The following is an 18,131-nucleotide window of genomic DNA, read 5'->3' as shown; positions in this document are numbered from 1 at the left end:
ATAGTATTTATCAATACTCAAAACTCTAATAGGTACTGTGTATTATTATAAAAAATGCATTCCGTTTGATGCTGCAGAATCGTATTTCTCTTGGACATGCTTCCATGTGCACAGAAGTCCACAGAATTAAGACTAAAAATTTATTTTCCAAATAGCCTTATGAAACTAAATTGGTAGGTAACCGCTTATGCTGACTACCCAGGCTGCATACAGGGTACACATCCCACTTTCTATCTAACGGTAATACATCTCAGAAGAGCAAGAGAGAACGTGGTTGCTTCTCTTTTCAAAAATAAAAGGTGGATCAAGAAACTCAAAAGCTGGTACAAACCAGCAGGTGAGGAGAGCTACGTTTCACCTACCAAGAACAGTGTTGAAGGGAGTAACTGGCCAAGTCATAAAGGTAACACGGTACTTTCACAAAAAATCTCACTTTTAATTAAATACTTTGTCACTAAGGCTAACTGTAACTGCATGGCAAAATACAAACGGTAAAACGCTAAACCCAGTCAGTCATTGGCAAAATGCCCAGGGACCTTGGCAGTGTCAGAGCATCAAGCTGTTGGGGTTCTACCCCCACCTCTGAAGGTGCGTTTTTTCATTGTTAAAATCCAATTTCCTGACAGTTTGGTGGTGCCTTTTGCAGTGTCCTCAGGGGAGCATTTTTCATTAACCTAATTTGTATCGCAATATGCTAGACACATGTTCAGCCATTCAAGTTGTGTAGTGTATTACCTGGTGCTTTAGATTCATTTCTTTGGACCTTTACTGGGAAACTACCTCAGGGAAACAACAAGGAAGGAAATAATTTCAGAAAATACTGAGCTTTCAAGCTCTTTTTATTTGTAGACTATTTTTCACTCGCTCATCAGAAAAAGCAATTTTAGTAAAATAAACTGTTTGCATAAAACCAATCCTTTTACCTAAACATGCAGTTTAGATTGGGAAAATTTCAAATGGAGTTATGAAACCTTGAGATTATATGGCAACGTACCAATCCAATACATGATGAATATCTCTGGGAGAAACCTGGGATTAGATCATGGCTATGGAAGAAAACAGGCATGGGAACCAATGACAAATTTGAGGTGTTTTTTGTAGTATTTTAACTTCATCACTTATATGCAAAACACTGGATACTTTGAAACTAAGATTTAATGGCTGCATTTCCTTCCACTTTTTCCACAGTCACATTTGGTTCATTAAACAGTTCATTAAAAACAAGTCCTGTCGCTGTGACTGTGCTGGAGGGAACGGGATCCCAGGTCCTAACCCAGCCAGCTCCAGGATCTGTTTATAGTTGCCTCTCAGACACCAATGGTCCCATTAGAAATTTGTTTTGACAGAAATGCAAATTTGCAATGAGGTAAATGATTTACCTGGTGTGCCTGCTCAGGACTGAAGAAAACTATTGCTCATGTAGTGCAACAGCTCTTTGCAGTGAAGAAGCCAAGACTCGCCTTCTACCTAGAAACCACCTGCATATGTCAAGCTGTTATTAATAGCACTCCAGTTTTGTGTCCAGCAGTTTTAGAAAAGTTGACTTCAGCTTTCAAACTAGATTAATATCAACAACTGAGCTTGTAACTCGCTTGCTATCTGAAACTTCTCTGGTGGTCTGTGTTAAATTTGCTGGACTGGTCACTTAGCAGATTTCCCACATACCAGGCTATTCACATGGAACATGCTGTGATTTTCTTGATGTTGCTGAGTACCCTCAGCCCTCACCCAAGCAAATGGAAGCTGAGATGCTCAGTTCTCTGATTTTTGCTGGCATGATCAGCATCTCTCAGCAGCAAGAGATGCTGACTGTCACTAATGCTGCAATGGATAGTCACTCTACAGCATCTGAGGTTTCTCTAGCATATGATTTTTGAACTTAGACCTTTCTTGATCAATGGTTATCTGTTAAGAAATGGCAATGACTTGCTCAGTAATGCATAAAATATAAAAGCCTTTCTGCGTAATTTATTGTGTGAAAAACAGACTATGCAAAAAGACCTTCAATAGAGAGGTAGAGGGAAAAAAAAAGGAGAAGAAAGATTGTGTCAATTGTTATTTCCTTCTTGCTACTTCCAAAGCATATTATAACAAGACAGACACACGCTTTTGGAAGCAATTTAGACAAAGTCTGGGATTAGACCATGGCCATGGAAGAACACGGGCATGGGAAGTGAGGACAAATGGCACAGTTAGTCCTGGGTTTCTGGAAAAAAAGATGTGGGAGACAAACACAAAGGAAAAAGACGAGGCTTTGAAATCCCCCTTTGATACTACAGGCAAAGGTACAGAGAGTATCTAAAGAGAGAAAGAAGGTGTTGTAGGCATGATCACATTAACAATATTATGGTTTGAATAGCTGACAGAGAAATATGAAACAAGAAGGATTTATTTGAAGAGGTTTAAATCATTAAGTAATTTCTGTTTCTAACTGTGCCAACTTAACACTAGTAATGGTTGGCCTAGGAGAATTGTTTGCCACAGTAACTTCAGACAAATACAAGCCTGATATATAAAAAAAAAACCCTAACCAATTTAAGGCATGCAAGTTAAAAGATGGTCCCACAGTAAACATTAAGAAGTGCTGCAACAAACTATGTAGTGCATTAAAATACACAGGATTCATAATTAAACAGTATGTTATTCAAGCAGGAGAGTTTTTGTTTCTTATTTGCTGTCATGTATTTTAAAAGGAGAACCACCCTCAATATACTTGCCTATGGGAATTCAGTCTCACATTGAAGGATATACCCTTCATTATTAAATTCTGGACGTAGCCAAGTTTCTGAAGGAAAAAAAGGCTTGTGTGATTAAACTGTATGTCTGGGTGCACCTGTCTACCTAATAACTTTTGAACTTGGTGACTGAGATCAGTACGTTTTGAAAACTGGGAAGACAGACTTCAAAAGTAATTAATTCCCCCTGCCAAGTTTAACGAAAGCAGGCAGTGGGTATAGAAATCGATGCCCTGTGTGTATCAGCTATGGGGAAAACTGCAGCGAGACCTGTATTGGAAAATTCCTGCAGGACAGACACCACCACCCAGACAGTGGCGCACTTGTGGCAGACACCTTGACGCGGATGCTACAGTGAGCTGCAGCTGATTCCCCTGGAAAGTCAAGTTCAGCCTGGCCCTGCTCAGCCACCTGCACCACCAGTCAGCACCTGACGCAATCCAACCAGCTGCTCTCGGCTGCTCAGCACGTCACTTGGCTGCGAGTGCCCTCCAGACACACCTGGAGTCCTTGTCACCACCTCCTGTCTTCTGATTCTTGATGCTGGACAGTCCACTGAGTTTGCTCCAGCTCTCTCTGCTCTTTTTCTTGGTCACTACCTCTACTGCTGACACTGGTCTGATTTTAGCCCTGCTCCTGACCAGACTTCTCTGCTTCCTCTCAAACCTGGTATTCTTCTGCCTTACAGGTTTGTTGACCTTTGCTCAGATCCTAGCCATGTCCTTTTTTCACTTGACCTTAGGCTTCTGTCTCCTGGGGATGACCCACTTTGATCACAAAACTGTTTCTGACTCCCCTGATTTCACGTGGCACCAACAGCAGACCTGGCAAATCGATGTTCACACCTGATGTTCACATCGACGTTCACACCCAAGCACCCCGCTGCCCACAGTCATTCACACATCACGCTGTAGTGAGACTGTGTCAGGTGGGTCCCCAAAACCCATTCTGAGAGCAGGTATAGCCTAAGACAGCAGTTTCAAAAGACTTCTGGAGAACGTGTGTTCTCATGTAGTGCAACAGCTCTTTGCAGTGAAGAAGCCAAGACTCTCCTTCTACCTAGAAACCCACCTGCATATGTCAAGCTGTTGTCATATGCCAACTACATGGAGAACAGCTGTGCAGTTCAGCTACACATCACAGATCCGCCTGAAAAAATGAACTTCAGTAGCTCTAGCCCCTATGAATCTACGTCTGCTTTGCGGTAACAAACTTCCACTATTGTGATTAACTTAGCACTGAGTTGAACTGATAAAGGAAAACAAACACAACAGGAGAAACTGGAATGACATGATCTAAGTCCCTTGGGTTTCTGATTAATTGGCTCCGGCACCTAAGTAAACTACCAATGCCAGATTATACATAAATTATTAAAGTATTATACAGTCACTTCAATAAATTAGTCCATGAGCAACATAAAATACTCCTCAGGAAAAAGGTTTTCACTAGACAGCTGCATTGCTGAGTATCCAGGAACACATCTGCAGTATATTCCAGAAAAACCAGTGCGGGGGGAAATATAATCAACTCTCATGCTAGGACTGTGCTGGATATGTAATTATGTTCATGTCAGCAACTAAAAAGCTCTTCCTTCACTAAAACGCTAATTTCATCATGGCACAAAATCTAACAACTTCTCTATCTCCCTTACCTTGTCATCGTGTATTTTATATGACTGTCAATCATAATTTCCTGGAATTTATTTTAGTTTGTTTTTAAAGGAAAGTAAGCTCAACACTGAAATTCATTGTGTGTCTAAATTCCAAATTTTAGTCAGGATTTTCTGTTCCATCAAAGAGACACAGCTGATACGGTATATCAGTTCTAAACTTAGATTTGAAAACCTCTATCCTGCTTACATCAGAAAGACGTCAATTTTCAGGGAACAACATGAAGAGAGATCCAAAGCCCAAATCAGAATATTATGTGGCTTCTCCCACTATTGTACATACCTTCATTTTCAGTATTGGCTGGAACAGAATCAACACCGAAGGGATGCCACGGCTGAAGGTCATCTAGACTGAACTCTCCATCCACTGGAAGAAGTTCAACTGTGGTCTTAGTTTCCGTCAGTGAAGGCATGAGAGCATCATTTCCGTAGCTGATTCTGGGTTCGCTGATCATGTTGGCCAAGACATCATCAGAATAGTTTTGCTCTTTCTGAAGTAATTCATCTGCAAGGAAATTTCAACATAGAAATTATCTGAAGGAGCCTGCATTTCTGAGGAGCTAATTCCAATGCTATTAAACTAATAATTTACTGTTATGAGATTCTGTTTTCTTATGATAAAGAAAACATAAAGGCTTGGAATAGTCAAAACTGATACACACTGCTGCTAAGTAAGGCATTTTTTTGAAACATCAACCAGAATTGTTCAATAGCATTTCCTACCCACATTTCCACCACTTAAGAGATCACAGGTCTGTGCTTTACAAGTTCCTGGACTCTTCCCCACCAGTTTTCTAAGAAGTACAAATCAATTCCCTTCAACTCAGGATGTTTCCGTGAGTCAAGAGGCCCACGGGAAGGAATGTCTTTTTTATTTCCCCTTCCTCTTAAATGCTCACTATCAAAGCTCATCATGGCTCTTAAATCCTATATCACCACTACAGTTACTGTATTAAATTGGGCTTACTGTAACACATTGAATCTGAACAAACACTAATTCTTTTAACACACATAACTTTTGCAAAATACTGCAGCAGTTCTTTGCTAAAAATCTTAAGTAGTAATAGGTGTCTACAGACAAATTATTTTACAAGCCACCACAACCGAAAGCTGAGCAGTATTATCTAGGTTGGGGTTTTTTTGGACTTAAGCACAGTGAGAACCATCAAAGCACTTCCAGCTCCATCAGGCATATAGGACAGACTGTCCAACTCAGTCTTAAAAGTAAGCTCAGAGATAGTGTGTGCTTCATTATTAAAATTTCAATTCCCTTTTCAGTAGTTCATCTACTCTTCATCTTCCCCTCCACTGCCTTTTCTTTTGTAGGAGCAACATAATACTTCCAAGTACTCTGAGAGAACTCAGTGCACAAAGCACATTAAAGCAAGCAATTGCAATGAAGAAGATAACTGCTAATAATATATGGATGTAATTAGTAGGCAGATATTGCAGAGCTAAATAGTTCAGAATCAAAGATCATAAAGGTTACGCAAGTCCTCGCATTCACATGACTGCTGATGATACAAAAGCTTTTATTAAGACTGGTTTCTCCTTTCACTTTGTTAAGGAACCCTGATGGTCACTGCTTCACAGCCACATCTGAAGCCTGCAGCAATTCAGGGACAGAAATCACCACTCTACTTGACAGGCCCTTTATGTTACTCCATAGGGACTCACTTATTTCCCAGTATCACCAGTGCAAAAATGCATCTATGTATCTATACACACGAGAGCTTTATAGCCGTCAGTAAAACCTTTTGCATGTTTTTCCCTCCCAGTCTCGCAGTGTGCTATACTACCACAGCAGTGCACTGCACCCATGCAGCAGCTCTTCAGAAAGGATCCCCAGTGAGTCAGGAGCATTAGAGCTGGCACCACTGCAGTGCCTTTGTCAGCGATGATGTTGTAGGGCTCTGCTCCACAATACGTCTCTTTAAAGAGCACCTCTTAGTGATGCAGTTCTCTCCCAGCCCATTACTACACTAAATTCGGTACATCGAAACTAAACAAAAAGTTCTAATTCCAGTCCTGGGGCAAATATGGGTCTTGAATCTTGTAAAATGATGTTTTAAAACAAATCTTTCTGTTTAAACAGCAATTGCTTTAGTAGACAGTAAGCCTACTGTGTATACAAAATTTAATTCTGTGATTTGTTCATTAGAATGACATACTAGACAGCACAGAAAGCCTATATAACACTGAATTGTTTTTCCCTTCATGTTCATTTTATTGAAAACAATATTATTTTATCAGATACATAATAAATCTTCAGCAGAGAAGGCAATACAATTTTTATCTCCTCACTGCACTTACACAAATCCTTTATCAAATTAAAGCGTCTCCTTGTATTAGTGGAGAGACAGGTGAGGCACCTCAATATTCTGAGCAGACATCATATCATGTGACAATGTTAACTTTCATTAGCTAGGGACAAAAACTTGACAAAAAAGGAGCTGGATGTTAGCGGCCTTAGTGAGAAGTCTGGTGTTCAAGAGCCTTGCAGGAAGCCACAGGCAGTACCAGCTGAGCATGTTATAATACCAAGTCATCACGGATCACAGGAAAGTGAGCATTACAGTACTGCTAAGCATCTTTTACAATGAGAGTGGTGAAACACTGGCACAGGTTGCCCAGTGAGGTGGTAGATGCCCCATCCCTGGAGACATTCCAGGCCAGGCTGGACAGGGCTCTGAGCAACCTGATCTAGTTGAAGATGTCCCTGCTCAGTGCAGGGGGTTGGACTGGATGAGCTTTGAACGCCCCTTCCAACCCAAACGATTCTATGATCTTAGTGCCTGCAAGCCTTTCGTACCCAGGAACCAGAAGAGTTTTGGGGTGCAGCTCCCCTTGTTTCCACTGTCCTCCCCATCTCAGTGGGGCAGCTGCAGAGAGCTGCAGCCCGTGCAGCAGTGGCATGGAGTGGTGTTGGGGTGCTGTGTCTCAGTCACCCCTTGTCTCTGAGTGGTGCCAATTCTCCACAACTCCTGTCTGTTCCCCACTCCTGATGTGGTCTGTGCTACCTGCAGACAGCTCCTGCCCTTGAAAAGGGACAAACACTGCACAGAGAGGAAGGAGCAGAGGGAGAAGGACGTGGCCCCAGCAGCAGAGGAAAGGCACCAGGGCTGGCACTGCACTCGGCATCGTTGGGCCCGCCAGGCTGACAGCGAGGGGCACCCGACTGCCGTCAAGATACCGCGCTGGTATCCCAGTCCCCAGCGGCTGGGAGGGATGTGCACACAAAGCCTCTCTCTCAGCACTACCCAACCAGGAGCACGTTGTCACCAGTGCTCGCAGGCTCCATTGTTTCCCATTCAGCTGCAGCGCACAGTACGGACATTAACTGACACCCACAATAGCTCAAGTGAGGCGGAGAGATATTACAACCAGCAGATTATGATCACATCCATTTTACAAATGGGAAAACAATGGCCAAAATGAATCAAGCCCATCTGACATGATGAATCAGACACTGAATGACAGGGAGAAATTGGAAGTGCCTGGCTTACAAACTGTGCTGGAGTCCATCAGAGTGAGGCAGCTGTGTCTGCAATGAGTAAATGATTTGCAAACAATTGTTTCAATCTCTGAACTGTCAAAAAAGTTTGCCCTAGGATTTCCACTTACTGACACTAGCTGGCAAAGTCCAAGATCAATTTTTCAGTGCTGATTTTGTTCTAAGTATCGATGGCTAGTTGAATCATCAGTTACGCTAATGGAAAGCCATACAGCCTCTCTGTTACACATCAATACAGTAGTCTGTCTCTTCTCCACAGTTGCCAACTCAATTCCCCCACTCTGCAAAAGACAATTCCCTAAATAAGCAGGGAGTACAGACACAGCTGGAGGCTAGGATGTGCATTCAAAACTGTTTCAGAGGTTTTCTTTGTGTGGTGAATATCTTCATTTTTAGGTGCTGAAAATAGAGAGATTCTAGGCTGCTCTTCAAAATTTCGTCTCCAGTCAAACTAGCAGGCCAAAAACTCCATGACAGTGTTCCTATAATAAACTTTTTGTTGCTCGGCTCATTATCTCCTTGTAGCATTCTGCTAAGTCCTGCCACAGAGAAGAATAAGGACGATGTTGAAACTTTTTGTCCCTCTGAGACTACGTGCTCAAAAGCAACAATGACCTTGAAAAAACCCACACTCAGCTGGGACTGCAGACCTCCCAGCAGCTCCGGATTTGGTGTGAGGGCACAGAACCCACTGTTTCTCCTTCAAGCAGCCAAACCCCTTCTCTTTCTCAAGATGAGTGACAGGCTCACTTCTAGTACTTCAGTAAAATGATTCTCAGACTTATCATCATCTCTAAGGAAGTCATTACTAGTCAACAACAGCATCTAGAAAAATTGAAGTGAAATAAGCTTGGGAAACTAAACAGAAGGGTAATACCACAACAATCTCCTTTCAAGACTATTCTCCTATCCTGCAAAGAGACACACAGAGTCAAAAGCAAAGAAGGAGCAGAGGAAAAGAAATAAAATCTATTACAAAATCTTCTGGTGGACACTAGATTGTTAGAAGCCATTTGCCCACAATGCCCCAGACCACACTTCAACTTGAAAGGCTCTGCAAAGAGCACTGTACTAGCATAGACACGATGACAAATCCCAGCAGAGCTGATGGTGTCTTGGGTGGCAAAAACTATGCTATTTTGTAACTTCATCTCCTTTTTACTGGCATACAACATTGTTTCCACTGTTGGACTCTAGGGCATACTTACCCTAGCCCTTAACCACAATAGCTATAAAGACAAGAGTTTCACACAGAACAGCTACACTTGCTGTCCTGGAATGAAGGCAATCTATTAGTTACCTTTGAAAACATCAATTTTAGTTAGTTCATGGTCCACTATTTCAAATTTCCCAAAGTAACCATAAATTTGATTGTTGTCTTTTCAAGGAGCCTATCTACCTGATGAAAAGCTCTGCAATCACTATGTGCAAGAGTTTTGAATTTACTTGGGAAGAAGCTTTAAAACTGGCAATTGTAATTTTGGAAGTTCTATAAAGCAATTTAAGGTCTTAAACTAGATCAAAAACAAAGTGCACCAAAACCACCTCTTTTAACTACTAATTAAGACACCATCAAATCAAATGTCATAGCTCTGACCCAACACCACACTTTCTTTGTAAAATGACATCTATGCGATAGAATATATATTGACTCAACAAATGCAGGTTTGGGAGGCAGCTCAAAAAAATGCAGTGTCTTTTTGCCTTATACTCATCATCTTATCAGTCACTATTCAGTCTGAACTGAACGTTTTCTTTTTTCCCCAAAGTTATGGTTTCTTTTGAGCATGTGCTTTCACAATGACAAAATTAAAAAGCGTCAGCAATCTCCCTACTCTTCTTAATGGTAGAAATTACAGAGTGCTTGAGTCATAGCAGTTGCTTCATCTGCATGTGCCCACTAATTATCTCATAGCAGTTTTAAGGCAGTTTAGATCATACAAACACTGTACATCACAATTAGGATTCAATAAGAACATTTACACAATCATTTATTACAGGCCACTTGGTAAGAGGTAACGTTCAGCTGCAGCTTTCAGTTGTACGCCTACTTTATGGGCTAATTCTATGTGTCACAGTTCATAATCTTCAACACAAGCATGTGCCCAAAGGAGTTGCGCTGGTGTAATGCAGTCAGGTTTTAACTAAATTAGCATGTCTGCATCTTGTCAGCTGTATGAATCAAAACTCCCTCAAACCGGTAAACATGAAAACAAGACCTCCTTAAAGACTTTGCCTCGGTGCATATTTCAGAAATGAACAAACAAACAAAAACCTCCCAAAACCAAAACATTATTTACCTGTGTATCTGCACTCACATTAGATCTCTTACACAAACTGACAGCATACTTGTAACCCACAGTTTCATCAGTAGCACTTCCACAAACTTCATGCAAATGAACAGATGTATTTCACATTGAAAACACACATACATTTCCCCTTACAAGTTATTTCTACTGAGACATGCTGTAAATAAGGGTTGATGTAAGGAACTCCTAAATACAAAGTATTAGCACAAGTTTATAGAGGCAATACTTATTGTTCGAAGGATTTCCTGTGATGAATGCAAATTCTGCTGTCAGAAAGCTAGTTAAGTCACTGGTATATTATGTGGCTTTCATATACGTAACTTATTGCATCAAGCAGGAGTTCCTCACCTGAGGTGAAAGGAGCACATATACCAGAAAAGATCATGGGTATGTCCACCAGCCTCTGCCCAAGTCGGTGGAAATTTCAAGCATGTGCTTAAATGTAATCACACTTAAGTCTGTGCCTAAAGAGTTAAAGAGTCTGTGCATAAAAAGTCAAGCTCCACTGAATTTCAAGCATACTGTTATTCTAAGATGTATTATAAGATTATAATGTTACATGGTGGTGCCCAATGATAGGATGAGGGGCAACGTGCACAGACTGAAGCACAGGAGGTACCATCTGAATATGAGGAGAAACTTCTTGACTCTGAGGGCGCCAGAGCACTGGAACAGGCTGCCCAGAGAGGGTATGGAGTCTCCTTCTCTGGAGACATTCAAAACCCGCCTGGACACATTCCTGTGCAGTCTGCTCTGGGTAAACCTACTTTAGCAGGTGGGTTGGACTAGATGATCTTGTCCTGGTTTTGTTAAAAACAAATTTCTCTTTTAGTGAATTTGCCTGTCAGCTAAAGCCTTTTTATTAGCTGCATTTTCCTGGAAAACCAGATACATGTTTTGGTAAACACAGCAATGGAATGCAAGGTTATTGATAAGAATGGATGTACATCTCGTGAGAGGGGCAACGAGAAACAGGTGACCAAGGAACTGACCAACTGAATATAACATCCCATTCATGTCATACTTCATATAAAAGTGGGAGATCTCGTCCCTTTTCGTTATGGCCAACATTAGGAGAGGACCTTGTTAGTCGTTCCTGCGAACTGAGGCCTAGTGACAGACTGAATCCAGCTCCAGTTGGCTAGAGAGTCCAGTCCAGGACTTTGGGTGCCAGCCCTACATCTGCTGGAGCAGTTGCTAGAAATTTCAAGATTGGTTTTGTATATTTTGTATTATTTTCCCTATTCTTATTGGTAGCATAAGTAAAACATTTTTCATTTTTCCAACTCTTCTCTCTGTCCTTCTTCCCTCCTGATCACCTGTCCTTAGTGGGAAGAGGGGAGAGAAAGGGGCTGAAGGAGTAAGGAAGGGGAGAGAGGGTTAACAATACATCTGCCACAGTTTTATTGCCACCCCACAATCAAACTCTCGACAGATCTCCAGAGGTCCCTTCTGACCCTAACCATTCTGTGATTCTGTGATATTACTAGGTGTCATAATTACAACGTTATCAAACTGCAAAACACAATCATGTGGTATTCAGTGTTGAACTAATCCATTTGTACAGTACAAGTCAAATTTAATGCAGAGAGCAACTCTGTTAAGAACTTTTTTGGCAGTGACCTGCCCACTGGCAGGTGCGAGAGTGGCTTTGTTGCCTCCATGCTTTGAAGATGATGATGAAAGAGCAATATGCTGGGTCATTACACTGAAATTCTGGAAATGAGCCCAACCTGCAATGCTCAGATCCATACTGACAGACAAATGTGACCATAGCATCAGATTTAAGTTTCCTCTCTTCTGGTTAGCATGTGAAATTACACCACAGGTCTTCTTATATGGAAACCTTCACAGTGCAATATGTCTCTCTCTCAGGGTTAAACTGAGGCCGAAAGAGCAAGAACCACAGAAAACAGTATTTTATAGTTCTTATTTTCTGTCTTTTAGAGACATCAGAATTAGAGCAAGAGTAAATAGCAGCAGTAGTTTTCCAGATTTCAGAAATTTCTTAGGTGTATAAAAATCTTTTTCATTAAGGTAAAAGGACTTTTCCTTTTTCACATTCTCAGAAAACGAATATTTAAGGTATCATGAAACAGCTGACCTAAGACATTTTTCCTAGAAGTCAGTAATATACTAACCGTTCCATAGTCTTAGACAACACCCTGTTGCCTAAGAACCACACTTTAGAAGAAATACACCTTTGAACTTAAGAATAGCTGCAATATTTAGAACCATACTAAAAAGAACGTGCTTCTAATATATTTTTTTAAAGTAACAACTTTATCACTTTCATTTCTTTCCCATTTCTTGCTGCTTCTTCTCTTTCAGCACATATGGAGTTCAATGTTTCCCAAATCACACCTTAGAAACAACCCAAACGAGTCTCCTCCTGTAAGCAGGTACATGTAATAATGTTGCAATTAGATTTCCCTTGCAGACTATTTGACTTAAATGATAAAAAAACCCCAAAATATGTGTAACTTAGAATGCAATTGTTCTTCTTTTGGATGTAGACCAAATTATACCAAGCTTTCTGGTAGTAAACAGTGTTCAAAAGCATGAGAAAGCTTGGAAGATCCAACTCAGGGAAACATTGATTTCCATGTAAGGATTAATTTCAACATGACCAAGGTGGCTTTTTTGTTAAGGATGAATTTCAATGCAAATTCAGCTTTGTACATGGCTACGAAATTGCAGAGAGCTTTGAGCAAAGGTCTGTGAGAATTTCCATACCACTTCATCAAGGAAGAACCAGAATAATTCTCTCCCATTTTTACAGTCTGTTGTGAAACTTGCGGTCTTGAAATTTTGTCTAATTTTGTAAGAAGGCTACTATGACACTCCACCTTCAGTGAAAGAATATGATAATTACTACAGACCCTTAGCTACCTGACAGTTACATAAAGTAGTTATTAACTCAAATTAAATATCAATATAAGGCTACAGATGTGTGCACATTTATAACTTTCTAATATTTAACAGCCAGTCAACTGAATAATGGCTGAATTTCCCCTTCTGTTCAAAGCAGAGAATATTTAAGGAAGTTTGTGGGATAAAGTAAGTCCAAAACAGAAGCTTGTGTTTATCTTTGAAAAAGAGTTATTAAATAGAAATCAGAGGCACTGTTCTTCCCTTTCACAACTTCAAGCCTTTTTATCCATTTCTGTGGTCTCCTGCCCTTCTCTCACCCTCTCCTCATTCAATTTGGTTAAATTAAGAATATTGTCTCAGAAAAATAGTTCACCATTCACAGTCTCAAAAGCTCTGGAAAATGCAGAAAAATCCCACTTCCATATAATGGTATCCTTTTAGGTAAAAATTCTGAACAAAACAGTTTTTCCTTACTAACATGGAAAGTTCCTCTCCATGTAAGATGATAGCAACCTAACATCAAGGTAGACAAGGAAATATTAAAAAATGCTTGGTGAAAATATGAATTGAAACTCTATACCATAATCAAGAACATACACTCTATGTCATTATCCTGATCCACATACGGCATGGTGACAAATCCCCGAGGTTTAAATTTAACTCCACATTTAATTCCAAATTAACATATCATTAAGTACTTCAAATAGACTGGAGAGTCTAAATTACAACAAATAAACAGCCCTCCCCCGCCACGTCACTGACATTTCTGCCAGATGAATCAGCATTCATTATGCTCCTTCAGTCTTGGGTGAAGCAGAAAAAGCCAAGTACATTTCCATCCTAAATAAGTAGGTTATAGGACTTAGAAGTGAAACTGCCCTGCAAAAATAACATTTACATGAAAAATGGCTATGGAATTTTACTGTCTTATTTCCCCAAATAATTATTTGTTTATAAATTATTTCTTGGTCTTATTTACTAGTAAAAACAGTTTATTTCCTGACCTTATAATACACAGTAAAACCCAAAACTGCAGTAGAACCTAAAACTCTATCAGTTTGTAACACCTGAAAAGTCAGTAATTTTATATAAACACTTCTAAAAGTCAGTTATGAATCTCACAACAATTTTTGATGTGTACTGAACTCTGAGGCAGCCTGTAAATCATTAAATAATCCATAAAAACATAAAAATCTGAAAATTAATTTATTGCACCTGATTCCCTTGGTCAAAAGAGAACATTTTCGATTTGACTTAAAATCGTTTAAATCAGAATTTACCCAAACTGAATTGTGCAGCACTCTTCCAGATAAAATATATTTTGCCTGTTCATTAACTGCATTTTTAGCACTTGATAGGTCAAATGTATCCTGGGTTGTCTGAGTATTCTAAAGAGACCCATTCATTGAATGTGAAAATATATCTATTAAATGGTATATGACCTATTCTGGTGGCTCTTATGCCATTTTTCATACGCATGATGTAATAGCAGGAAGGACTGGAACCCCACCCAGGCAGCACTACTCAGCAAAATGAATTTTTCAATTAAATTGGGCATACGAGAACCAGGCAGCAGGAGAAAGCTGCACTGATGAAAGATTGCTTCATTTGTAAGGCCACGTGCATGCGAACTCACTGTGGGGAGATTGCTGCAACACTTCCATCAATACAGCTGTCCTATAAGATCACATAACCTCACTAATTCTCTTCCCTTTTCATCCCAATAGTAAGGGCTTGTCTAGCAAGAATATATCAGGTATTCTTGGCCATAATAAGCACCTATGAATTTTCACTCTGCACACCTGAAGAGAAAGTTATGCCTGAATAAAGCAAAACTGAGTATATCGTTGTCATTAGAGGCATATTCAGCCCTCCTCCTCAGGATATCTGCCCATAGCGATGCATTTCACACTTGGTGTTATAATTTTTCTGGACAACAAATACCAGAGGCCATTCTGAAATCAGGAACTGACACACTAGCTCTCTAATTTATAACATATAAAGCTATAATAAATAGCTTGTGCAGACAGTCTGTAACTGATTCTCACTGGACATCTGTAATTTGCTGGCATGAAAGAATTAAGATGATTAATTACCTTCTTTCACAATCTAACAGTTCCTATTAGGAATATGAACTTAGAGTGAATTACACAGAATGACACAACTGTATTTCCAAAGCAAGTGATTGGGAAAAGAAAATCCATCATTCAACAGCAAGTACTGAGTGAAAGCTGTTGTTGGAGTGCTTATACTCCCACAACTTTGGGCTGCTTCAGTAGTCACAGACACCGACATCATTAACTTGATTTAAGAGGACAGGAATAAGACATATTTATGAATTAAATTACACATATATTCGGTGCATCAAGAAATTTTTCGATAACTAAGCATAATGACATTTCTGTGAGTGGCCAATGTTTCGCCAAGCTGGTGCCTCCCCATCTGAATGGAAGCACTCAGAGTCAATCTCATCTGAGCCAACCTGCTCTCAGATCGTATTTGTGAACCAGACAACTGCAAGATTTTTTCAGACTTTTGTGATCCATCCAATAAAAGAATGACATCTTAAATTTGACACATGATGAACATATTATTTCCTTAAAGTAAAATGGTAGAAGCAATTATCAGGAAACACAAAAGAGAAAAGCCAAAAGAAACCATCCTGCTTCATAACACAGTAGAATCAGACTTTAAAAAAATTTTAGTACCACCACAGTCTTTATCTGTATAATCTCAAAAACAAGTGCTCCAGCTTTTTTTTTTTTTTTCACTTATGATGAAGACACAACAGAGCAAGAAATCAGCTCAAATAGATGTTTATGAACCAATCTGTAACTGAGGTAATTCTGAGTTATGATGCTTTCTGAAATCAAGCATATCCAGTGTACTGATTTAAAATAATACATGTACAACATATGTTCAACATTTTCAAACAACTGTAGCCCCTCTACCAGCACAAACAATGCTCTCCAAGAAAGAATTTCTCAGCCTGTTGTCTCCACAACACCAGAAAATGACACGTGAAATGGCTGGAGAGTTAGAAGAAAATGCTCATCAGATCCGCACATCTCCATGCACCCAATCAAACGAGAAAAAATAGGAGTGAATACAACCAACCATTGGACAGTTATTCAAAGCTTAGTGCATTTTTTCTCAATTCTAGGATGAAAAAAGGTCACCTGTAGACTGCTCTGGAGAGGTATTTAAAAAAACAAACATGTGAAATAGACATGGTACCAGCCTCAACCTGCTGCCACTGTGAGTCCAGAGTGGTCTCTTGGTAATAAATGTCCTGTGGGACTTGTGGTGAGGATGATAACTTGCTATTTAAAGAGAAGTGTCCATGAAAAAATACTTCAGAATATAGGAACACAAAAGACAAGAGAATAGAGACTTCAAGAAGAACGTACCAATGCAGGGCAGAGGGCTCCAGCCATCAGCTCCTTAGAAAAAATGAAGGCAACAACTTTAAACCTCCGCTGCTAAAGGATGAATTGTTTTGAATGAAAGATTCAAATACCCACTGAAATAGCAGATGACCAGAAAAATTTAAAATTACTTTGTTTAAAATCTACAAGTCCATAATTATTACGAGAAGTTCCCGGTTTTCATTCTAACACTTGGATCATGAGACCAGATTTCCTTAGAGGTGCAAGTGAAACAGAACAGTGTTTTTCAAACCACTGGAAAAATATGCTCTTAATGAACATCATAAGAGCTTTTTATTCTGATGAAGTGTCTGAAAAGCAAATGGAAAACAAGATGTCCCATGTTTTCCCTGATGAAGGACCCATCCCAATCAGAAGTCAGGTGAAGCCATTTATCCTTTTGACATTATCTGTAAGATCTGGAAGAAGTTGATTCTTTTACTGACTAAAGTCATGTTCACAATATTTATGAGATTAAAAGAGGGCTTGTGCACACAAAAATCAGGATTCATGTATTTTCTGAAGAATATTAGTGCCCAAGACAAGATACAATAGAACATTCAGCTACAAAAGATGGGGAGGATACAGTATGCTACTAATGAAAGCATTTGAGAACATCAATGTCAGTGAAATACATTTATATCTATTTTAATCATCTGCTATTCTCTGCCCAATTTTCTATGACAGTTAAATAATCTGGACAGAAAATAAGAGACGCTTAGAAGAGGAAAATGTTCGATCTATTTCCAGGATGTTTTTCCTTCTATCCTAAGCTGCAGTAAAGGACATACTTTACTAGCAGACAGAGCTGAGCCTCCAACCTGGAGAAGTAACTGAGGCCCTTCAGCTCTTCCAAGCTCCTGAATGGCGTGCAGAATTTACAAAGCATCAGCAACACAGAACTGTCATTTCAGCTGGCAATCACCTTTGCCTACTAAAATGTAACACACAAAGGGAGGACAGTTAGTTCAACAAGGAATGAAAATTCCCGCACCTAGAGAAGAACCACCCTATGCACCAGTTCATCCTGGGGACTGACCATCTGGAAGGCAGCTTAGCAGAAAAGAACCTGGGGGTCCTGATGGACACCAAGTTGAACATGAGTGATGTGCTCATGCTGCAAAGGTGGCAAATGGTGACCTGGGCTGCAAGAGACAGGCTGCAAGAGACAAAGCATTGCCAGCACGTTAAGGGAGGTGATCCTTGTTCTCCACTCAGCACTGCTGAGGCCACACTACAAGAAAGACATGGACACACTGGAGAGAGTCCAACAAAAGGCCACAGAGATGAAGAAGGGGCTGGAGCATCTCTCTCACAAAGAAAGGCTGGGAAAGCTGGGACTGTTCAGCCTGGAGAAGGCTTGGGGAGGATCTCATCAATGTGTATAAAAATACCTGAAGGGAGGAAGCAAACAGGATGGAGCCAGGCTCTTGTCAGTGGTGACCACTGGCAGGACCAGAGGAAAGGGGCACAAACTGAAACACAGCAGGTTCCGTCTGAACCTCAGGAAACACTTTTTTACCATGAGGGTGACCAAGCACTGGCACAGGTTGCCCAGGGAGGCTGTGGAGTCTCCATCCTTGGAGATACTCGAAAGCCATC

At 40.2% G+C, this 18,131-nt stretch overlaps 1 protein-coding gene across 2 annotated transcripts in view; it reads right to left on the bottom strand.

Annotated features, from left to right (window-relative positions):
* APP (amyloid beta precursor protein) overlaps window positions 1–18,131 on the bottom strand; it is a 219,281-nt gene that overhangs the window by 23,926 nt on the left and 177,224 nt on the right. For both annotated transcript variants that reach the window (XM_082043208.1, XM_082043207.1), the window contains exon 13: window positions 4,688–4,909. In XM_082043208.1, coding sequence (XP_081899334.1) covers window positions 4,688–4,909 — 222 coding nt within the window. The remainder of the gene's footprint in view (window positions 1–4,687; window positions 4,910–18,131) is intronic.

This window comes from Streptopelia decaocto, assembly GCF_964273445.1.
Source record: "Streptopelia decaocto genome assembly, chromosome: 1".
Lineage (NCBI taxonomy): Eukaryota > Metazoa > Chordata > Aves > Columbiformes > Columbidae > Streptopelia > Streptopelia decaocto.
Note: the sequence above shows the minus strand (reverse complement) of the source record. Positions and strands in the feature narration are given on the sequence as shown.